Source organism: Pongo pygmaeus, chromosome 7 (assembly GCF_028885625.2).
Source record: "Pongo pygmaeus isolate AG05252 chromosome 7, NHGRI_mPonPyg2-v2.0_pri, whole genome shotgun sequence".
NCBI classification, from domain to species: Eukaryota; Metazoa; Chordata; class Mammalia; order Primates; family Hominidae; genus Pongo; species Pongo pygmaeus.
In genome coordinates, this window is record NC_072380.2 from 15,681,131 (window position 1) to 15,706,016 (window position 24,886).

Sequence of the window (24,886 nt, forward strand, 5' to 3'; positions counted from 1 at the left end):
ATCAGTTTTCTTGAAAACCGCTATGTTATACAGATTTTTTATTATTATTATTTTGCTGTTTTACTGTGAATCTTGGAAAGCGAATTAGCAGTTGTGTCTTTTTATCATTGAAACTATACAAAAGTACTTTCAAGGAGAATTATTTAGTGTTATGAACACTTAGTGCTGGGTAGACTGTATTCTAAGGCTGGTATTTTTTTTTCTTTTTTTACTGTATTATTTTATTGTATATGACTTAAAGGTAGGATAAGAATGAAGTGTATGCTGAGGGAGAGGAAGTTATATGCTTTAGGGTGTAGGATGGAGATAGAAAGGTTGCAATTTCCTGACATAGGAAATTAATATATGTGAATATTAATATGTGGAAGTAATATATGCAAATATACTACTTTGCGATATATTTAAACAATGAGATTAAATTTGCAATATATTGCAATATATTGCAAAGTAATATATGCGAATATTAAAACATACATATATGTTAGAATTTCCTGGTTCTGAGTTTTAAAAAAGAGCTAAAGGTATTCATAAGTAAATCTTCCTGCTCTCATGTTTTCTAAGGAGGAAAAATTTTTGTTAACTACTATTTATAGATCCTGATGATTGTTCATGGAATAGAATATGTATCATTGATTGGTTCTGGTTCTGGTTTCACTCCCTTCTGCCTTCCCTCACCCCCTAAACATGGAGGATGGTGGACAATAAGCATATACATTACTTGCTTTATGCTGAATTTAAAGTAGAATGATGGAGTAAAATATTGAAATACACTAGTACATAATTTCAAAGAGTGTAGCATAGATATGTAGTTTATGGTCTTGAGAAAACAATATTGACTTGGAACCAAAATGAGTTAAAATAGTATGTTTTGTAGTACATAATGAAGATCTTCATGGCAACCTAAAAGTCTTCATAGTTGACTGTCATTTCAAGCCAGAAAATATTAGTAGGATAAGCAGTAACACTCATTTCAAATACAGGAAAATATCCTAAGGATATGCACTTAAAAGCATGAAAGATAAAGCATCATTAAAATAATCTAATAACCCAACCTTGTTATCACAGTAAATCACCGTAGGATAGAAGCTGTTTTCTGCCTTTTAATGCTGTGTATTGTAGGATGATTCATATACCCTCATGTTTCTTTTGCCCCAAATAAATTATGTCATTTTAATTAAATTTTTTGAAAATCTTAAACATTGGAGATTAGTATATGTCATTATACAGTATTTACATTCGTGAAAGGTACTTTGGCATGTACACATTGTGATTTATCAGTAGAAATTTATTTCTTGTGACCATTCAAAGCTACAGATTGCTTTGAGTTCAAATGGGGGTAGAAAAGGGTCTTTTTTCATCCACAATTATTTGAATAAAATTATATAACTTTTAATATATACATATAATCTTTATTTTGTTCTCTTTAAAAATGAGAAGCAAATAATTTCTGATAATATTTTTTTCAATGAAGTAATGTTTTTGGATGGCCCCAGACAGTTTTGCTCATCAGGCAACTATGTCATTTGGCCATTTGGAGTTAGTTAGGGTTTTTGCAAACAGGTACTTCTATGTATACCCATTTGTGTAAGGAGTTAGGAAAACAGAAAATAAAATGAATTTGTATATTTTTAGGATATACTTAATATATCTAATTCTTAATTTTCTGTAGTAGGAGGAAGCAGTGGCCTCATCAACTCAAAGTACATTTTAAAACTACTCATATATGGATAGATTTTAGCATTTGAATGTTCTTGGCTGAGTTTTTGCTTATCTTATTATAAAGTCACAATTGAATAAGCCTCACTGTGAAGTTCCATACATGGATCTGCTACACTTCATGCACGGCTCATCTCCTTAATCCAACTCAATAGTGGTTATAAATACTTGTTGAAATTGTTATCCTCAATGCATAATTTCCTTTCCATGGAATTAAAGACTTCGTCTTAAGCTTTTTGTTGTTGTTGTTGCTGAAATGACCATAAAGATACTTCCCACCTTTCCTTTTTTTTTGTAACTAATGCAGTATATAGATTGAGTGTAAATGAAAGAAATAATGATAGTATTTCTGTATAACACTGAAACCAAGTTTTAAAAAATCAACAATAAATAATTCACTTGTGAATAGTAGAAATGCATAGTGTATAAATTCACTGATATGCATGTCTGCTGTTACTCTGCTGATTTTTACCACCTGTTTATTAAGTAATGTCATTAAATTACTTATAACTTAACATTTTTATATTTTAAAAACATGGAATATACAAAGGATTGTATAAAATGTGTATAGAATATTACATATTTTCTGCATAGTTAGATTAAAATTTTCACTTTCACTAGCAGCTTATTTTCATATTCAGCTGATTAAGATACCTTCAAATTAACTCGTGGTCTTATTTAAATTTCGTTTTCAAAGCTATGTCAACTGCATAGTGGAAATCTATGGAATAATTATGAACCCAAAGTGTTGAAAGCATGTAATGATTATTTTTCTTTTTTTAAATACAATGTGAAATGTTTGCCCCAAACCAAATCGCTTATGAAAGTTCGTTGTATAGAATAGTTAAAAGCAAAGTTGCTGTAGTTCTAGTGGGCGTGAACATCTTGACCCTTTGGAGAACTGTAGGATCTGAGCAGTTTGTTTCGAAAAACAAGGAAAATAGACGGTTAAAGGATGATGCCTTGAGCCAGTGGTGTTCTCAGCTCACCACAGGGCTATGGAAACCTCTAGATGTGAGAAAGATAACACGTGGTTATGTTCAGTTGTGTTTATTGAATGCTTGCCTGTTATATAAATGCTGAAAGTAAGTGTTCTCCCACTGCAGTGAGGTGTAAGGATTGGTATCTGTTTTGTACATGTAGCCACAGCATTTAGAATTGTGCCTGGCATGTAGAAAGTGTTGAGTAAATATTTGTTCAGTGAGTGAAAGTTACAGGAATAAATAGGTTTAAGGACATTTTAAAACATGGTTGTTTTTTTCACTGTTACTTATAGCATTGTAGGTCATGGCTGGGACTAGTACATTTTTTTTTCTAGAAATCTTAACTTACATATTCACATATTGATCAGTCTTAGAATAGTGATTCTTCGTTTCAGTGCATTTACCTTTTCTATGTTTGTTCATGTTTATTCATTTATTGACCATTCAACGAGAGTTTGAAAGCTGCGATGTATCAAAATCTATGGAGAACCATGTGGAGATACAAAGATAAGACAAGTTAAAAAGACTAGCACATGAGCCCTGCCCACAGGGACCTTACATGTGTAGTGAGGAAGGTAAATCAGATATGTATATCAGTAACATACAAATGCTTTGATGAACATATGTCCAAAATCTTGGTGTCCCAAGATGGTATTATTTGTGACTGTCAAAACACAAATGTACAAAACAAAATACTTCCAAAAGGACTAGCTTTGAGGGTGTTCTTTGAATTAACTGCAACAAATATCTGAGTAGCTGTTTTATTCTTGCTCTTTTCAGGATTATTGTTTAGTGTCACTTTTGTCCTGAAGCCAGAGTTCAAAAAGAACCATTTGTGATGCTGTATGAAACTTTAGATACCTGAGTGTCTGATTCTGTGGAGAAACAAAAAAATAAGCAGAGTTTTTGGTTAGAAACTTCACAAGTCTCTAGTCTCGGGATGTATGCTGGTGGTAAATGGATAAATTGCCCAAGTGGAAGGCTTCTAAAAAGCAGAATAGAGTATTCTGCAATCTTGTGAATTAGAAGTTACAATTTGGGACCCACTGGACTCTTACTGGAAAACCTTCAGTGGTTGAGATCAAATGTAGACAGAGCTTTGCCAGGGCCATATCCAGCCATGGCTCAGTACATTCCTCAATTAGATTAGGGTGATTACACATCACTATTAAGGTTGACAATATCAAGGAAGTTGAACAGCTTTAAACCAGCAGACAAAACCAACACAAGAAGAATGAGAAAGTCTGCATTACTCCAGTATGGATTGAATCCATTGCTGAAACAATTGAATCCATCGCTAAAGCAGTTGAATCCATTGCTAAAACTTTCAATCCATGATGACTAACTCTTCTAAACAATTGAGACGGAATAATACTCATCTTAGGTAAACTTTTCTGTGAATAAAAAAAAGAGGAAATGCCTCTATTCTCTGAAGCAAGACTAACTTTGATTCTAAAATCTGATGGGGACATTTAAAAATAGAAAACTGATAGGCCAGTCTTTCTCATGGATATGGATGCATTTATTCTAAACAAAGAAATTACAGACAGTAATAAATAAAAATGGTAATACATTGTCAAGTTATTTCACTAATACAAGAATGGTTTACCGTGTGAAAATTATCAGTGTAATTCTCTATGCTAATAGTTAAACAAAAAAATATGATCATCTTTGATATATGCATATTAGCACTTAATAGGTTCAGTGTTTATGTGGGAATAACAGAAAAAACAAAATAGGGAATTTCCTTAGTCTGATTAAAAAACATACAGTAAACATCATATTTGGCAACTTACTAAAATTCCTGAGATAAGGAATAATACAAGATGCCTGTTCTTGAGTATTTTACTGGGACCCTGAGCATTGCATTAAGACCAAAATAAAAAACCCACACACATCCCTGTAAAAATAAAATTGCCCTCATTAGCAGATGATTTGATTTTGTACACAGAAAAAAAATATTAGACCTAATTCGTAAATTTGGTAAGGTTAATGAATACATAGTAAATCATAATGATTCATATCATAATGCATCATAAAAAAAGTTTTAAAAAAATCTATTGTCATTAGCATCACAAAAAGTTTTGAATCAATCTAATAAAAGATATACACACTGAAAACTGAAAAATTTATTCAAATAAATTTTTTAAAAACTTAAATGGCAGGTGTTAATGGATTGGTAGACTTAACATCGTAAAGATACCCATCTTGATCTTGAGCAGAATTTGTGCAGATTTTTTTGTGTGGAAATTGACAATGAGATTTTAGCAGAGGGTAATGAATAGAATAGTTGAGACAATATGAAAGAAGAATAATGCTGGAGAATTTACACTTACAGATATCAACATTTATTATAGATCTTTAATATTTATTCATTTCACAAAAAGCCATCTGGAACAGAATCTATAGTCCAGAAACATACTCACACTTATAAAATCACTTGATGTGTAACGGAAGTGGCCTTGCAGTGCAGTGAGTAAGTATGGCATTTTTGATAAATATTGCTGGGCCAACTGGATATCCATATGGGAAAAAGATGAATTTCAACTTTTACCTCCCACCATACACAAGAGGAATCGTGAATCTAAAAGTAAAATGCGAACATTAGCACTTTTAGAAGAAAGCATGGATATGTATCTCCATAATTAGTGGGTGGGCAAAGATTTCTTAGGACATGAGAAGTGGTAACCATAATAGAAGAAATAATTGATAAACTGAACTACATTAAAATTAAGAACTTCTGTTTGTCAAAAACACCATTAATAAGATGAAAAGAAAGACAAGCCTCATGTTTGGTGAGGACTATTTGCCATGTATATATTTAACAAAGAACTTGTATCCAGAAATATAAAGAACCTTGACAAAACAAGAAAAAGACAACCAAATTTTAAAAGAGGTAAATGACTTGCTGGGTACTTTACAAAAATGTCGAAATTTCAATTAACATATGAAAAGGTATTCAACCTTATTAATCAGGGAAATGCAAATAAAATGACAATGTGACACTGTCATACCTCTACCAGAAGATCTAGAATGAACACACAGAGGCTCACAGCTAATACCAATAATTGGTAAAGATGGATATCAAGTGGATCTCTTATATACTGCTATTTGGAATATAAATTTTGTTCAACCTCCCGACAAATGTGTTTGGTTATATCTACTAAAGCTGAGTATTTACATACTCTGTGATACAGAATGTTCAACAAAATGTTCCTTACCTTTTGCAGGTTATGTAGATTATGATTAGGAAGAGACACAAGAGAGCTCCTGTCTTTCTGATAGTGTGTTTTGTGAAAACTAATCTAGCTATAACTATGAATCATGCCCTTTTTTGTATGAATATAGTTAAAAATATTTTAGTCCAATTAATTGCAAAATTAAAACTTCCAGATTGCTGAAAGTAATGAAATGATGGCATTTCAGTTGTTACAACCAGAAAAGGATGCATCAGTTATGAGAATTTTGATAAACTGAAACCTAGGCTATTTTGCATTTTAGAAGTGCATGTTACTCAGTGTTTTGTTGTTTCTTATGAAAAGTGCCAGCACCATGTGAGTAAATACATTTGCCACTACTTCAAATGATTCTGCGTATTATTCCAGGTTTGAACCTAGTTTTGTTTTATTAAACCATTTCCTGGAATCTTGATTAATTATGTATTAAGATGATTTTTTAAACTTGTGACATACCGTAAATAGTATTGTTACTGCTATTGTCTCTTTTCCTCCATGTAGAATGTAAGCTTCCTAATGACAGTTTTCTGTCTCATATTTTTGTTCATCGCTTTATCCTCAGCTTCTAAATTAGTTCTTAAATATATAGTAAGCTCTTGGTGAATAAACCTTGAATGAATAAAAGAGACTTTTTTTTTTATGTCAGGGCACATGTCACTTATTCAGGATTTCTAGCTGAGGATGGGAAGCCTCTTTATCTTATTCATTCTTACATCTCTAGTGTCCAGTAACATACCTGTTATACAGTAGTGCCTCCAGTAAGTAATTGTCAAATGAATAAAATAAACTGGAAGGGTTCCATGGAGAACCATTTATGGGCCATGAGTTAACCCTGTTTTAGAGATTGACTGGGTTGACATAGCATGAACAAGATGTGGATGCAGGCATTACCATCATGGATGCAGGGGGAAGCAAGAAGAGTGGCCTGAATGGAACGTGCAGTGTCAGTTAAGGAGTGGTGGGACATGAAGCTATTTAGGAGTATGGGAGCAAATTGTGGGGGGCTTTGGAATAATAATATTTATTGAGCTTGTGTATTGTGTGCAATTTTTAAATGCTCTACGTGGATTAACCTACTTAAAACCCCTGCAGTTTAGAAAGATTGATACCAATATTATCCTAATGCTATAGACAGGAAACTGAGGCCCAAAGCAATGGACTTGCTCAAGGTTGCACACGTGCTGAAGATACATCTGCAACTCGAGTATTATAATTTATAAGCTTCCATTCCCAACTGTTTTGATAAAGTTCTAGGCAAGGTACTTTAAACATACCAGTGGTAGGTCTTAAGAGCACAGAAGGTTCTTGGGTAGATAGTCCTATTTGTGAATATCTTAGTTGGTTAAATATTTTTATAGCCAAAAAAAGTGAGACTTCTTAGATTCTCTCTATTTTCTGGGTTTAGATATCGTTTCTTATTTGCCCCATCTTCTTTCCTTTTGTATCCTTGATTTCTCCTTTAAAAAATTGTGCAAACTAGAATATTTAGACTCCCAGTCATGCATTGCTCATTCTTGTCTTTGGTGTTTTCCGTGTTTTTATTGTTATTTTTGGTAGAAATGCCTATTAGAGCCAGGAAGCTGAAGTAAGGAGTGATTGGGCAAGTTATAGGATAGCAGGAAGTACAGGTACTGTTTTAACCTAGAGAACACATTTAGTCTGAAGGAGTCCCAGTTCATTAACTTAAAAATATTTTGTGATTTAAACAAAACATGCTGACACCTCAGTTATACTGATTGAACTGTGACTTCTGGTTTATACCTTTTCTCCCCACCCTCCCCAATGCCTTGGATCTTCAATATTAGTTTTCCAAATACAGCTTTTTCTGATATATCCAGCAGGTATATAATCTCTGTGAGTTATTCCTGGCTATGTCTTTTTGTGATTTCTTCCATCTCTAAACATCTTCTGAATTTACTGTGTCGTACACTTTGCTGAAAGTATTTAGGTACTTACGGAGATTTAAGTACCATAATCCAAGAACATAGGGTTTGGGTTATCCAAACTAATAGAAGAATGATGTTTAGAGGATATAGAAGATGATTATCATGTCCTTTAAAATATCACTAGAACATCAAGTGTCTCATCTGTGCTTCTGACTGGCTCAGGTGAGCACATAGTATCAGATTGCCTGTCACCAGGCCAGATGCTTTACATATGTTATCCGATGTAATCATTAACATATTTCTTTAACAGAGCTGGCATCCCAATTTTATAGATACGGAATCTGAGATGCAGGGAGAATAAGTAACTTACTCAAAGTCCCATAGTTAATAAGTGAAATTTTTTAAAATGTGTGAGCTGATACATGATTTTTAAAAGGTACTTTCATGATGACCATTGTCTTTTAGAAATGCATTATTCTGGTATTCTCTGGTTTACATATTGAAACATTGCACCCTGTTTTTCAGTGTATAGTCTTTGCTATGACTTCTGGCCAGATGTGGAACCATATCCGTGGACCTCCATATGCTCATAAGAACCCACACAATGGACAAGTGGTAAGTGTAATTTGTAAGCGTGAATATTCTGAAGTTTAATCCAGCTTAATTTAGGAATAAGAAATTATGTTTAGTATTTAGTAGGAAAAGATGCTTTTTGTCAGTCAAAATATATATTCTTTCTCATTTACTGCCTGTGTCACATATATACACATGTGCATATACACACACACACACAATATTACTTTTTTTAGGATGAGGGCTGCTTTAGTGTTGATTTTAAAAATTAGTATCTACCGTATCAAATGTACATGCATACACAATTTTTTCAAGTTTATCTACTGCTATGGCAATAATATGTAACCCCACTAGAGGAAATTGGAACAGTTTATAGCCAATGTCCCTCCCATCCATGGTAAATTTAATTTTCTTCAGAAGGGATTAAGACATTATTAAGAACCCGGGTGGTCATTGTATTAGAATGTTAAGAACTCTTTGCCACAGAATTAAAAGTGAAATTGATGTGTTGTTACATTAGTAGCAGAGTTCACGTTAATAACTGCCACTGAATTCACATAACTGAGTTTGTTGCCTTTTCTTTACGTTTGGTGAGTAGGAAATACGGTGATAAATCAACATAGAAACATACTGTCTTGGAGACAGTATTAGAGTGGTGAAGATTAACAGTTTTTCGTTTTTTCTCTAACCTTTTCTGCTTTTTCTTTTGGAAAAGATACATATTTTGAGAATAATATAATGGCATGGCTTCTTGTACCCATCACTAGACTTTTTCAGCTCTCATCTCATAACTATTCTTGTTTCATGTATTCTCTCTTTTTTTGTGTCCACCTGCTAATAATAAAATAATTATTATTACTATATAATAATCAATTTGGTCCCATATTTTTGGGAACATTTTCAGATTTCTGTAGTGGAAGACAAGGATATGGAGTTAAAGCTAGCCTCTTTGAATAATTGGTTGCCATAATAAGTTAGACATAGTTTTTGCTATATTTATATGTTTTTGAAATCTGGTATTATTTAGAAGAGTAATTTCAGAAAGTCTTCAATATTCAAAATTCAGTTATACAAAGAAAAATAATTGGAAGCAATTTTAGAGCAATAAATTATTCCCTTACCTTTAATTTTTCACACAAGTGCTGGCTTCCCAACAAGACCCTTCCTGATGACACTATTTAAAGTTAGCCCTTTCCTCTCTTCCTCCTCCCTGGTCCGTATACTCTGTCTCCCTCTCCTGTTTTATTTTTTCTCCACAGTGCTTGTCACCTTACAATATGCTGCATAATTTACTTAATGTGTTATTTTGTCCATTTGCCTTTTGCCATGACCCCAGTAATATATAAGCTTCTGAAAGAATGGATTTTATCAGTTGTTGTCACTGATATAGTTCTGTTACATAAAGAAGGGCCTGATGCAAAGATTTGATCGCTATTGTGTTGATGACACTTAACATTGTAAATTTAGGAAATCTTATAAATTTTTGTTACTGCCTTTTAATATTCTTCTAAGAGTATTCTTTAGGTATAAAACATATTAAGGCATTGCTTTTCATTATTGTTTATGGTTTGTTAAAGTATACGAAAAATTATTCAACATTCTTATGAAATGTTTTAACATATCGTATTGTTTTTTGGGGTAGGGTGTCAGAATTTTTTTTTGTTTGTTTGGTAGAACTTTTATTTTAGGTTAGGGGGTACCTGTGCAGGTTAGTTACATTGGTATATTGCATAATACTAAGGATTGGGGTATGAATGATCTCATCACCCAAGTACTGAGTGTAGTACCAAATAGGTAGCTTTTCAGCCCTTTCCTCCTCTACCCTCTAATAGCCTGCATTGTCTGTTCCCATCTTTGTGTCCATGTGTATCCAATGTTCAGCTCCTACTTATAAGAACATGCAGTACTTGATTTTCTGTTTCTGTTAATTTGCTTAGGATAATGGCCTCCAGCTGCATCCATATTGCTGCAAAGGACATGAGTTCATTCTTTTTTATGGCTGTGTAGTATTCCATGTTGTATATGTACCACATTTTCTTTATCCACACTGTGGATGGATACCTTAGTTGCTTCCATGTCTTTTGTATTGAGAATAATGCTGCAATTAACATACAAGTGCATGTGTCTTTTTTGTAGAACAATTTATTTTCCTTTGGGTATATACCCAGCAATGGGATCGCTGGGTCGAACGGTAGTTCTTTCTTAAGTTCTCTGAGACATCTTCATATTGTTTTCCATTATAATTGTACTAATTTACATTCCCACCAGCAGTGTGTGTGTTCCCTTTTCTACACAGCCTTGCCAGCATCTATTATGTTTTGACTTTTAAAAAACAGCCATTCTGACTGGTGTGAAATATCCCATTGTGGTTTTAATTTGCATTTCTCTGATGATCAGAAATTAAATGTATGTAATTAAATTATTAGAAATTAAATGTATGATATGTGGAGCATCTTTCCATATATTTGTTGCCCGCTTATCTGTCTTCTTTTCAGAAGTGTCTGTTCATGTCTTTGCCTGCTTTTTAATGGGGTTATTTATTTTCTGATTGTTGATTTAAGTTGCTTATAGATTCTGGATATTAGACCTTTGTCAGGCACATAGTTTGTAAATGTTTTCTCCCATTCTGTAGGGTGTCTGTTTAGTCTGTTGATAGTTTCTTTTGCTGTGCCAAAGCTTTTTAGTTTAATTAGGTCCCACTTGTCAATTTTTTATTTTGTTTAGATTGCTTTTGAGGTCTTATCCGTAAATGCTTTGCCAAGGCCAATGTCCAGAATGGTATTTCCTGGGTTGTTCCAGGGGACGTTTTCCAGGGGACATTTGGTAGTGTCTGGATACATTTTAGATTGTCTCAACTTTCAGGGCAACTACCCACTGCTGGCAGTTAGTGGTAGAGGCCAGGAATGCTGCTAAACACCTACAATACAAAGGACAGCCTCCTGTACCCAATTAAAAAAACCATCCAGCTCCAAATGTCAGAGTATTGAAAGTGAGAAGCCTGCAGAAACTTAGATGTAATTTTGACTTCCTGCATATTTTGCAGCCAAGAAAACTCATCCATCTAGCGTATAATCCCAAAGAATGATTTTCTTTTTCTTCAAAAAAGAGAAAATTTGAAAAACTGAAATAGCTAGAGCTTAGGATCATGCTGACCTACATTTAATGTTTAGGATGGTTGTATATATTGAAAGTCATTAGTAAATATGATTGGTTTGTAAATGTTTATTTTTTTAATTTTTAAAAATTTTAATTTTATTTTATAGAGTTAGAGTCTCACTCTGTCACTTTGGTGCAGTGGTACGATCATAGCTCACCGCAGCCTTGAACTCCTGGCTCAAGTGATCCTCCTGCCTCAGTGTCCTAAGTACCTCGGACACTGTGCCAGGCCTTGTTTTTCCCCAAGAAATAGGATCTCACTGTGTTGTCCAGGGTGGTCTTGAACTCCTGGACTCAAGCAGTTCTCCTGCATTGGCCTCCCAGAGTTCTTGGATTACAGGCCTGAGCCACTGTGCCCATCTGTAAATGGGTTTTCTTTTACTATGCGTTAGTAAATATGATTTAATCTGTGACATTTTATATGCTTAAAAAGAGATTTTGATAAGAGAAAGTAAAGACTCTGGCTCACAGAGACATTTTTATGCCTTCGTCCTGAAGTGTGCAGGCAAAGAGAAACAGAAAGAAGACAGCAGAGTTCTTTTCCAAACTCTGCCTCTTACCAGGTCTGTCTTTTTTGGGGAAGTTACTTATTCTCTCTGTTCTTCTTCTGTAAAATGAGTTGAATTCTGCTTTTCTTAGTTTGTAGTTTTTGGTAGATAAAATCTGATAATAAATACAGGGCTGAGAATGGCTCTGTCCATGCCCATATCAGCACAAACCTGGTAGATAGCAGTGCCATAAGGCAAAGAGGGAAGGGAGTGTCAGCCAGACCCAGGTCCTATGACACGCAGCTACCAGGGCCAAGCCAGCAGTAGGCTTAGTCCAGGGGCAGGAAAGGTGGGGAGTAGTAAGATAGGCAGAAGCTGGAGGCACCAAGAAGGGTGCCATGGGTGGGAGGAACAGAAAGAGAAAGACAGAGACATCCACTGGTTGGAGAGGCCTCGTCTGCATAAGCACTTTTAAAAGTTGAAAACACACTTGTCTTATTTTGAGGTACTTTCAGAACAGATCCAAAGACAGTGATTTAAGTGAAAGAAGTTCATATCGGAGGTTAAGGAAACATGGGAGAAGAGTGGGAAACTGAGTCTAGGAAGGAAAGCAGTCAAAAAACGTGTTTATCCAGTAAGTGTTGTGAGCCACTGAAGCTTAATTCTGCTATGGGTTCTCTGGGAGCCTGTGTAGAGCATATATGTCAACTTTCCTACTCCAGTGGTAAGGGAGCTGAGGTATTTATATGCCAGATCTCATCAGCCATTTGCTCAGTGCTATTCTCTTGGCAAAGTTATTACTTCTCCAGCACTGGTGGACTTCCTCTGTCAAAGAAAGCCATCCAGTCAAAGAAATGCAGGTGCTGGTGGTGGAAGTCAGGCTGGAACACACTAAGGCATTAAGGGCAAAGAAACATGGGCGGTGTACTACTCATAGACTGTATTTACTACAACTTACGTTAGTTTATTCTTTTTTAGTAGATTCCAAAGGAGAGGAAGAAAATAATGAAAAAACCACATTGGGTATTGGTTTTATTTCAAGATATGCCCTGGAAAAAAAAGCAACAAATAAAAGTCTCATCAATTCAATATAGTTTTATTTTTAAGCCAATGTCATACGTCTTGTAAACAATCCTTCAGAAAAAAGTATAAAAATGTATGCATATTTAAGAATATCTATCTCTGTAGGAAATTTTATCTTTATTTCACATTTTAACAAGTCTTTTTAAAAATTTTAAATTGATGGAGTACACGCGCAGGTTGTTACAAGAGTATATTGTGTGATGCTGAGGATTGGGCACTACTGAGGCCATCACACAGATACGAAGTTTTTCAGCTTTTGGCCTCCTTCCCTCACTCCCTCCTTCTGGAGTCCCTAGCATCTGTTGTTCTAATGTATATGTTCGTACGCACCCAAGGTTTAGCTCCCACTTGTGAGGACATAAAATATTTGGTTTTCTGTTTCTGTGTGAATTTGCACCTCTGGCTGCATTCATGTTGATTCAGAGGACGTGATTTTGTTGTGCTGCATAGTATTCCCTGGTGTATATGTACCATATTTTCTTTATTTAATTCACCATGGATGAGCACCTAGGTTGATTTAATGTCTTTGCTATTATGAATAACGCTACAGTGAACATACAAGTACATGTGTCTTTTTGGTAGAATTGTTTATTTTCTTTTATGTATATACCCAGTAATGAGATTGCTAGGTAGAATGGCAGTTCTAATTTTAGTTCCTTGAAAAATCTCCAAAGTGCCTTCCACAGTGGCTGAACTAATTTACATTCCCAGCAGTGGTGTATAAGCATTCCCTTTTCTCCACAGCCTTGCAAGCATCTTTTTTTTTGACTTTTCTGTAGTAGCCATTCTGACTTGTGTGAAATGGTGTCTCATTGTAGTTTTGATTTGCATTTCTCTGATGATTAGTGTTGATGAGCATTTTTTCATGTTTATTGGCCACTCGCATGTTTTCTTTTGAGAAGTATCAGTTCATATCCTTTGCCCACTTTTTAATGGGGTTCTTTATTTTTTGCTTAAGTTTTTTAAGTTCCTTATAGATTCTGGATATTAGTCCTTTATCAGATACATAGTTTGTATTTTCTCCTGTTGTGTAGGTTGTCAGTTTACTCAATTGATAGTTTCTTTTGCTGTGTAGAAGCTCTTCAGTATAATTAGGTTCCACTTGTCAATTTTTGTTTTATTTGCAGTTGCTTTTGAAGACTTAGTCATAAAATGTTTGCCTATGCCAGTGTCCAAAAGGATATTTCTTAGGTTTTCATCTAGGGTTTTTATAGTTTTAGGTATTTTTAAGTCTTTAATCCATCTTGAGTTAATTTTGTATATATGGAAAGCTAGGGGTTGAGTTGCATTCTTTTGCATATGGCTAGCCAGTTACCCCAGCACCATTTATTGAATAGGTGTTTATTCCCCATTGTTTGTGTAGACTTTGTCAAAGATCAGGTGGTTGTAGATGTGTAACTTTACTTCTGGGTTGTCTGTTGTGTTCCATTGGTCTGCATGTCTATTTTTGTACCAATACCATGCTGTTTTGGTTACTGTTGCTTTGCAGTATAGTTTGATGTTGGGTAATATCCCTCCAGCTTTGTTATTTTTGCTTAGGATTACCTTGGCTAAATAGCCAAGGTTCTCTGTTTGGGTTCCATATGAATTTTAGAATAGCTTTTTTTTTTCTAGTTCTGTGAAAAATCATGATAAATTGAGAAGAATAGTACTGAACCTGTAGATTGCTTTGGGCAGAATGGCCATTTTAATGATAGTGAGCCTTCCAATCCATGAGCATGGGATGGTTTTCCATTTATTTTTGCCATCTGTGATTTCTTTCGGCAGTGTTTAGTAGTTCTCCTTATAGAGATCTTTCACCTCTTTGGTTACATGTATGCCTAGGTAATTTGTGTGTGTGTGTGTATGTTTGTGGCAGTTGTGAATAAGAATGTGTTCTTGATTTGGTTCTCACCTTGAATGTTATTGGTGTTTAGAAATGCTACTAATTTTTGTAGATTGATTTTGTATCCTGAAACTTTACTGAAATCGTTTATCAGGCCTTTTGGTAGAGTATTTAGGGTTTTCTAGATATAGAATCATATAGTCTTCAAAGAGAGATACTTTGACTTATTCTTTTCCTATTTGGATGTCTTCTGTTTCTTTTTCTTGCCTTGTTGCTCTCATGAAGACTTCCAGTACTATGCTGAATAGAAGTAGAGAGTGGACATCCTTGTCGTGTTCCATTTCTCAGGGAGAATGGGTCCAGCTTTTGCCTCCTGTTCAGTATGATGTTGCCTGTGGGTTTGTCATAGATGGCTCTTACTATTTTGAAGTATATTCCTTTGATGTGTTTGAGGATTTTTATCACGAACAGATGCTGGACATTATTGAAAGCTTTTTCTGTGCCTATTGTGATGATATGGTTTTGTTTTTAATTATGTTTATGTGGTGTATTACATTTATTGATTTGTGTATGTTGAACCAACTTGGCATCCCAGAAATGAAACCTCCTTGATTATAGTAAATTAAACTTTTGAATGTGCTGTTGGATTCAGTTTGCTATAATAGTATTTTGTTGAGGATTTTTACATCTATGTTCCTTAGTGATATTGGTGTATTATTTTTTTGTTGTTGTTGTGTCTTTGCCAGGTTTTGATATCGGTGCTGCTGGCTACATAGAATGTGTTAGGGAGGATTCCTTCATCCTTGATTTTTTTTTTTTTTTTTTTTGGAATTATTTCAGTAAAATTGATGTCAGCTCTTCTTTATTATCCATCTTGAATTCATCTGAGGATTCCGTCCTCCTTTTTTTTTTTGGAATAGTTTCAGTAGGGTTGGTACCAGTTCTTCTTTATATATTTTATAGAATTCATCTGAATACATCTGGTCCAGGGATTTTTTTGGTTAGTAGGTTTTTTATTACTGATTCAATTTCAGAAGTGAGTATTTGTCTGTTCAGGGTTTCAGTTTCTTCCTGATTCAGTCTTGGAAGAGTGTATGTTTCTAGGAATTTATCCATATACTCTCGATTTTCTAGTTTTTGTGCACCAAGGTATTAATATAGTGCCTGAGTATCTTTTTTATTTCTGTGGCATCAGTTGTAATGTCACCTTTGTCATTTCGGATTGTGCTTATTTGGATCTTTTTTTTTTTTTTTTTTCTTTATTAGCCAGTAGTCTTTTGATCTTGTTTATCCTTTCAAAGAACCAACTTTTGGTTTCATTGATTGTTTATAAGGATTTCTGGGCTTCAATTTCATTCAGTTATGCTCTGATTTTAGTTATTTATATTTGTCTGCTACCTTTCGGGCTAGTTTTTTCTTGTTTTTCTGATTTCTCTAGATTTGATGTTAGACTGTTAAGTTGAGATTTTTCCGTCTTCTTGATCTAGGTATTTAACACTATAAACATTTCTCTTAACATTGCTTTTACTGTATCCCAAAGATTTTGGTATGTTGTATCTTTGCTGTCATTTGATTCAAAGAATTTTTTGTTTTCTGTCTTAATTTGTTATTCACCCAAAAATCATTCAGGAGCAAGTTGTTTAGTTACTATGTAATTTTGTGTTTTTGAGATTTCCTCTTGATATTAATTTTTATTTTTATTCTACTGTGATCTGAGAATATGCTTGGTATGATTTTGATTGTTTTGAATTTATTAAGATTTACTTTGTGACCAAGGATGTGATTGATCTTCGAGTATGTTTCATGTTCAGATGAGAAGAATGTTTATTCTGCAGTTGTTGTGCGGAGTATTCTGTAGATGTCAGTTAGGTCCATTGCATTGAGTTTAAGTTCAGAATTTCTTTGTTAATTTTCTGCTTCAGTTATCTGTCTAATGCTGTGAGTGGGGTCTCGACATTCCCCCACTATTATTGTGTGCCTGTCCAAGTCTTTTTGTAAGTCTAGAATTTTTTTATGAATGTTTTATGAATCTGGGTGCTCCAATTTTGGAAGCATATATATTTAAGATACTTAAGTCTTCTGGATGAATTGAACTCTTTATCATTATGTAATTACCTTCTTTGTCCTTTTTTAACTGTTGTCGATTTAAAGTCACTTTTATCTCATATAAGTACAACCTCTGCTCTGTTTGGTTTTTCATTTGAGTGTTAGATCTTTTTCCATTACTTTGAGCCTATGAGTATTGTTACATGTGAAATGGATCTGTTGGAGACGGAACATGTTTTAATGCGGTTTTCCGCTGTGTGTCTATTAAGTGGAGCATTTAGACTGTTTACATTCAACATTAATATTGATATGTGAAGTTTTCTTCCTGTCGTGGTGGTGTTAGCTGGTTAACTTTTAGTTTTGATTGTGTAGTTGCTTTATAGGGTCTCTGGGCCATGTGCTTATGTGTGCTTCTGTGGTGGCAGCTGTTGTTCTTTTGTTTCCATGTTTAGAACTTTCTTAAGTAGCTCTCGTAAGGCCAGTCTTGGGGTAATGAATTCTCTTAGTGATTGATTCTCTGGGAAAGGTGTTATTTTTTCACTTATCAGCTTAGTTTGGCATGAGATGCAATTCTTGGTTGGAATTTTGTTTCTTTAAGAATTCTAATAGTAGGCCCCACTCTCTTCTGGCTTGTATGTTTTCTGATAGGAAGTCCTATGTTAACCTGATGAGGTTCCCTTCATAGGTGATATGACCCTTTTCTCTAGCTGCCTTTAAGATTTTTCTTTTGCATTGACCTTGGAAAGGCTGATGACTATTTGCCTTGGGGATGGTCAACTTGTGTAGTTTCTTGCAGGGAATCTCTGCATTTCTTGTATTTGCACATTCATTTCTCTAACGAGATTGGGGAAATATTTGTGGGTTATATCCTCACATATGTTTTCCAAGTTTTCTGCTTTCTCTTAAAAATGCACAATGAATTATAGATTTGGTTGTTTTACATAATCTCTTATTTCTCAGAGGCTTTGTTCATTTCTTAAAATTATTTTTTCTTTATTTTTATCTGACTGGGTTGATTTGAAGGATTGATCTTCAGGCTCTGAAATTGTTTCTTCTGCTTGATCTAGTCTGTTGTTAAGACTTCCAACTGTAATTTGAAATTCCTATAGTGGATTCTCAATTCCAGAAGTTTAGTTTGTTTCTTTCTTACTATATCTTTGTTGTATTTCAAATTTTGGATTGCTTTTCTGACTTCCTTGGATTGGATTTCAGCTTCCTCTTGGATCTCATTGAGCTTCTTTGCCATCCAGGTTCTGAATTTATATCTTTAATTTCACATATGTCATCCTGGTTAGGATCGATTGTTAGGGAGCTAGTGCAATCCTTTGGACATTAGAAAACACTGACTTTTTCAATTCTTGTACTTCCTGCAGTGATTCCTTCTCAGAAGGAACTGGTGCCTCTTTTTCTTTTTGAATTTGCTGTTGTTTGGTTGGGGCTTTTTATTTTTATATTCTTTTTTCCTTGAAGGTTTGACTATGGTATATGGTGTGTACAGTCAGTTGGCTTTGTTTCTGAGTGCTTTCATATGGCCAAGACTTTGTACGGTTTCTTTGGTTGTAAATAGATTCCTGTGGTGGGTTTCACAGGCTCTGAGTGTTGAAGCAATGTGGTTTTGTTTGATGGTGTAATTCAGAGTGCAGTCCACTAGATGACACTTAAGAGATAAGGGCCTGCAAATAGGATCTTAGTTGTGCTCTCCACTTTTGTATTTCACTGCATCCACAGTAGTGCTCTGGGGAGGGAAGGCGGGGACGATATATGACTGCCTCTCTGGTTTCTTAGATTTGACAGTAACCCATTCAACTAGTGGTGCCTTTCCAATGTTTACCTTGCCCCGGGGGTGGGTGGGGGTCAGGCTCTAATGGGCTGTGCTTCTGCCTCCTGTAGAGCAGTCCAGGAGAGTCACAACTCCTTGGGAACCCACTGTTCCTCTGTATTTGCCAGAGTCAGAGCAAGTTGTGGAGTATGTTCACTGGTGGTCTGGTGATGCAGTAGATGAAGGGCAGAGGATCCCGACCAGGGCAGTGGCACCATGTGTACAACTGGTATATTTTCAGCCTGGCAGCCCAACGGGCTTGAGTTCTCCTGACCTGGTGGGTCTCCCTCCAGTGTCTGCACCAGAAGCAGGCCCAACCGGCTAAGCTTGTCCTAAGCCTTCTGCACCCAGATCACTGTTCTAGGCATTTGATGCCTTGGGACTCCCTGGGGAAGGAGCTGCAGTTGGCTGTCAGGCTGCATTCGTCCCGGACTGGTCTTATGGAAGGAGGGATGCCCAGCTCTGATGTCAGCACATGAGCCCATGCCACAGTCTTCTCTGTGTTCTGAGATTGAGGGCTGCTTTCCCACTCAAGCTAAGGCCACAGATCTTCAGCTTGGTATCCCTGGGTGGTGTGATCAAGTCCTGGGGAGTTGGGACCAGATCCAGGGGTTTGTTCTCTAGCCCCTGGATGTCAAGCAGCAGCTGTGCTCCTAGGCCTCCAGCAAAACACTCAGATGGGGCAGTGGAGGCTGTGCTGTGGGCACACTTCTGCAAGATCGCTCAGGCAGGCAGGCTTAGGAGGGGCCACGGGGTTACATGGATCAGATGCACCCCCGTCCTGTGGCAATGGTGGCCCTGCTCTCTTGCAGCCTAGCAGACAGCAGTAGCTATAGCCACTGAGTACAGCATGGCAAGCCTTGGGGCATGGACACCTATGGTCCCATTTTGCTGCAGCTGCACTGCATAGTGAAACATTTGGGGTTGCATGCAAGTTTGAGCTGTGCTGTCTGTTCTCTGGGTGGCTTCCTTGCCAGTTCAGAGGTCTTTGGGGGTCTTGGGAAACCTGTAGCTGGGATCCCAGAGGTATGTGGTGGGAGTGTGGTGCCGAAATTCCTTCACTCACCGCTTCGTCAGGTCTGGTTCGGTACAGGGGGGCCGGTCCTAGTGCCCAGCGACTCTGAGTGGCTTCCTAGCTTCCTCCCTCTTTAATCACAGTGTCCATCTCTTCTCTATTGACTTGATGCTTTCTCACAAAATCTTTATTCAGAGTGTGATGGTTTATTTGATATTTTGGTTCCTCTTGGTGGAATACACAGTTTCCAGCTGTTTCTAGTTAGACGTCTTGAAGATTTTAAAAATTCTTATACAGATGGATAGATAATTTGTTCCCTTAACAGAAAGTTTATTATTGATGCTCTGTCAGCAGGGCCTGTGTTTTGAATTGTATTTTTCAGAAGTGGTATTCACTGCAGTCCTCTGAGCCATTTATTTCTACTGCACATTGACCTTAACGTCAACAGGGTACACTTGGGGGAAACACTAGAATGGCACCATAGTTTGTGGCAATCAACAGAATCAATATATAACAGACGTATATGAGCTCTGAAATTCTGATTCTATCTTTAATAGCTTAATTTTCCAACTGCATTGAGAAAATTGGGCCTGACAAGCTTAATAAAAGACAGGAGTATTTTGTTGGGTATTCATTTAGTTCTTAGTTTTTTTTGAAAAATTAGTGGTATTTGTAAGGCTAGTGACTCTGCTCACATTTTCATATATTAATTGTGAAATCAAACATGTCTAGGAAAACCTGAAGATATTGACAAAGTGTTTCTCCATTGAACTTAAATGTAAATGAATACAGAGAATATAAAGAAAATTAATAATGCAGGCAGTGTGATGCTGTGCTGATTTGCAAGTTTGTTTATTTGTCATTATTAAGATACTATGTAATGGCGCAAGTCAAGTACTAACGGTCCACTTAACAGCATGAAAGTCAACACAAAAGCAGTCATTATTGTGTAGCTAAAGGGAAACTATACAAATGTGTGGTTACATAGGACATAAAAACAATTTTTGTTTTTAAAAAAGCAATAATCTTTAACAATATGCGTTTAATGAAATAAAGCTTATGCGTAGGCTATAACTCCCACCATGAGCAAATGCGTTATTTTCAAGATTTGGATTTTAGCTGCTGCTTGAGGATTGCTGTGGGTTTGCCAGATATAGTCCAAGCATTTTCACTGCATTATAATTCAGTTGTGAGTAAAACTAAGTGTTGTGTCCTACGTGCACATGCAGAACATTTTATTGCAAAATGACCTGCTGATTTAGTCTAAAATTTATCATCGAGGCTTTTTTTTTCTATTTCTTAGGCAGCCATATTATACTTTATCCAACTTTGTTCACTTTCATGCCTCAGGGATTTTGCACATGCTAGGTCTTTGAGAGTCATTAAGGATGCTATCATCCCATTTTTTAAATAGTTAAAAATCATATAGACTGATTTAGATTAAATGTAATTATTATGTTTTCAACAGAAATATTTACAAAGGGCATTCAGAAGCTTTATTACAGTCTTCATACTGCCAGCAAAGAGAATGTTAACATTATCCTGAAATTTTTAAACAAAAAAACCGAGCTGGCCAGGCTTGGTGGCTCAAGCCTGTAATCCCAGCACTTCGGGAGGCCCCAAGGCGGGCGGATCACAAGGTCAGGAGACCGAGACCATCCTGGCTAACACGGTGAAACCCCGTCTCTACTAAAAATACAAAAAATTAGCTGGGCGTGGTGGCAGGTGCCTGTAGTCCCAGCTACTCGGGAGCCTGAGGCAGGAGAATGGCGTGAACCCGGGAGGCGGAGCTTGCAGTGAGCGGAGATCATGCCACTGCACACCAGCCTGGGCGACAGAGCAAGACTCCGTCTAAAAAAAAAAAAAAGAAACCCAGCAAGACAGAGGACAGGAGTAATTGACATACGTCAAGGATATACAGAAATCTTAGTGGTAGTACTCTGTTTCCACTAGTAGTACAGATATATCACGCAGCTCATCATCTAGTGGGGATACATAATATGATATTGATGATATTGGTTAGCCTCAAGTCTCAGTCTTCAGAACCTCGCTTCTTATTGAGTTGCATGATATTTGAGGCTGGAATTGTTTTAGAATTTTGCCTGAGTACCATGGTCATTTTATGGCTGTGACACTGCATCTGATGTCTTTCAAACTATGCCTTAATCTTTATATTCCTTTTTATTTTTTCATATTTGTGTCTGTCTAGTTAGCTTTGGTAGAACTCCATCTCTAGCATCTGTTGTTGCCGCTTCATTCCTTCTTTCCACCTGGTTTTAATTTTTAGTGTCACCATTTAAACTACATGCATTCTTGATCCTAACATCTGACTGAATCTTGATTGCCAGCCCAGACTGCTCTTATACTTCCCTTCAACTGTTGCTGCCTATCTGTGATCCTGCCGATCAATTACAACGAAGAACCATGTGATTTGTACCCATACTTCATGACAAAGCGCTTCACATGTGGTAGATACTGAATAAATGATACTGCATAGATAAATACATCTTTCTCTGCAAATAGGAACTCAAATTATATCTTAAGCCTTTCAAAATGTTAAGTATATCAGAAAAAAATCGTTTTCCCTCCTAACATTTGTTTGTAATTAAAACCACATGCACAGAGGGATTATAGAACTACATAAGAATGTGTTTTAATATGTCAAACTTCATCTAATACAGTTAATTATTCTCTGAGTATCAAGAAGAAATATTACATCAGAGGAGAAAGGATAAGAACAAAAAGAGAAGAATCAGTCCTCCCACAGAGAAAGGGATAAACTACCTGTTAACTTTTTCATATTCTTTAATTTTTTTCCTATTAGGAAAATTGTGTAGTACATTGGAAAGAGTCCTATGGTCTTAAGAAAACCAAGGATATTATTTTCATCGTATTAATAAAGTTGAGTACAATTATATTAAAGATATTCATAATTATATACATTCAGGATTGAAAAAAGCATTTCTCACTTATAACTCTTTCAAAATAAGATGTACATTTCAATAACTCAGAAAAATTCTTTTCAATGCGGGTTTGTCAAGCATCATTAGGTTTTGATTCCATATAATGATAGTCTATGACGTTAGTAAGTTTTTCGTAGCCTTATCTGAAATAAAAATTCAAAAACTAACACTTGAGTATTCTTTTTTTTTTTTTAACTTTTAGGTTCAAGGATACATGTGCAGATCTGTTATATAGCTAAATTGTGTGTCACAGGGGTTTGATGTACAGATTATTTCATTGCCCAAGTAATCAGCATAGTACCCAATGGGTAGTTTTATGATCCTCACCCTCAAGTATGCCCTAGTATCTGTTGTTTCTGTCTTTTGTCTTTTGTTTTTGTTTGAAATAGAAATTTGTTCTCAGAATAACGCACAAAAGCACAGGTTGAGGCTACTGTTAGGAGATTTCCCTCCCTTCCATTTCCTCCTTCCCCTCTCCTCTCTGTATGCCAGGGAGGACACAGTTGAAGGAAACGTGCAATCACAAACAATGATCAGCTCTAAACACAAAAAAGTTTGGTCCAAAAGAACTCAGTGTAATTAATCCATTTACTTTGTAGAACTTCACTGGGTAGGATTAAGATACTGCAGATGTAGTGTTGCCAAGAACGGTTTGTCAGTGCACCAGGGGTCGCCTGCTTGAGGGAGTTGAGGACTGAGTGCCTGCAGGAGACCTCTTTGGCCTGCTTGCTGACTTGGGGGTTACAGTCACACAACCGGGCCACCTGTTGCCACCCAGTGCTGGGGGATGACTCGTCAATGTCATTTACAAAATCTTCTGCCCTGTTGTTTGCCTTTCTTTTCTGTAGCTGCTCGTCTTGTCTTGCACACCACTCTTCTAGCTCATTTATTGCTTTTTCTTTCCACTCTCCTTCTTGCTTCTGAGAATAGGCAGCAAGGGCTTCTAAGCATTCCGTTTTCTCTTCTTTCCATCTGCAGATATTTTCAGGCTGTGACTGGAATCGATCCACTTGTGAAATAGCTGCATAATTGTCTCTTGGACCATTACTTTCCTGGTAGTAGTCACCATCATCACTCCGTCAACAGCATCTGGACTCCCAGCTGTTCACCTTGTGGCTGGGGCCTGGGGGTGACACCATCCAGGATGTCAAAGGCGACCTTGTTTTTCTTGATAACCGTAGTCTTGCTCTCTTGCTGTGCCAAGAGGCTGCAGCTGGGTCTTCTTCACTGGTGGCAGCCACTCCGTTCCCCAGGACGGGATCCCCAGGGGTGCCAGCAGGGACACCGAATGGATCTTGCTCAGCCATGTCATGCAATTTAATGACACAGACACCAACCCACCAACACCATGCCTGGCAATCGTGGCAGTGGTGGCAACTGGGAGATGTTGTTCCTTTCTTTGTGTCTATATGTACTCAGTGTTTACCACCCCCTTATAAGTGAGAACATGGCTCTATTTGGTTTTCTGTTCCTGTGTTAGTTTGCTTAGGATAATGGCATCCACCTCCATTCATGTTTCTGCAGAGCACATGATCTCATTCCCTTTTATGGCTGCTTAATAGTCCATGGTGTGTGTGTGTGTGTGTGTGTGTGTGTGTGTGTGTGTGTGTGTTTATAAATATATATATGCTACATTTTCTATATCTTTTCTACCATTGATGGACATTTAGGTTAATTCCATTTCTTTGCTCCTGTGAATAGTGCTGTGATGCACGTACATGTCTATGTGTCTTTATGGTAGAACAATTTATATTTTTTGGGGTGTATACACAATAATGGGATTGCTGGGTCAAATGGTAATTAATTCTGTTTTAAACTCTTTGAGAAATAGCCAGACCGCCTTCCGCATTGGCAGAACTGATTTACACTCCTACTAGCAGTGTATAAACTTTCTTCTTTTCCACAATCTCGCCAAAATCTATTATTTTATGTCTTTTTAATAGCCATTCTGATTGGTGTGAGGTAGCATCTCATTGTGGTTTTTATTTGCATTTCTGTAATTATTAACGATGTTGAGCATTTCTTCTTATGCTGTGGGCCACGTGTATGTATGCTTTTGAAAAGTGTCAGTTCATGTCCTTTGCCTACTTTTAAATA

The 24,886-nt window shown here is 36.3% G+C and overlaps 1 protein-coding gene and 1 pseudogene across 5 annotated transcripts in view; one reads left to right on the plus strand and one right to left on the minus strand.

Annotated features, from left to right (window-relative positions):
- The window catches only part of TUSC3 (tumor suppressor candidate 3), a 313,790-nt gene that overhangs the window by 120,821 nt on the left and 168,083 nt on the right, over positions 1 to 24,886 (plus strand). For all 5 annotated transcript variants that reach the window (XM_054497897.2, XM_054497895.2, XM_063668524.1 and 2 more), the window contains exon 6: positions 8,347 to 8,436. In XM_054497897.2, the coding sequence (XP_054353872.1) occupies positions 8,347 to 8,436 (90 nt within the window). The remainder of the gene's footprint in view (positions 1 to 8,346; positions 8,437 to 24,886) is intronic.
- LOC129042846 (clathrin light chain A-like) lies at positions 12,212 to 24,256 on the minus strand (annotated as a pseudogene).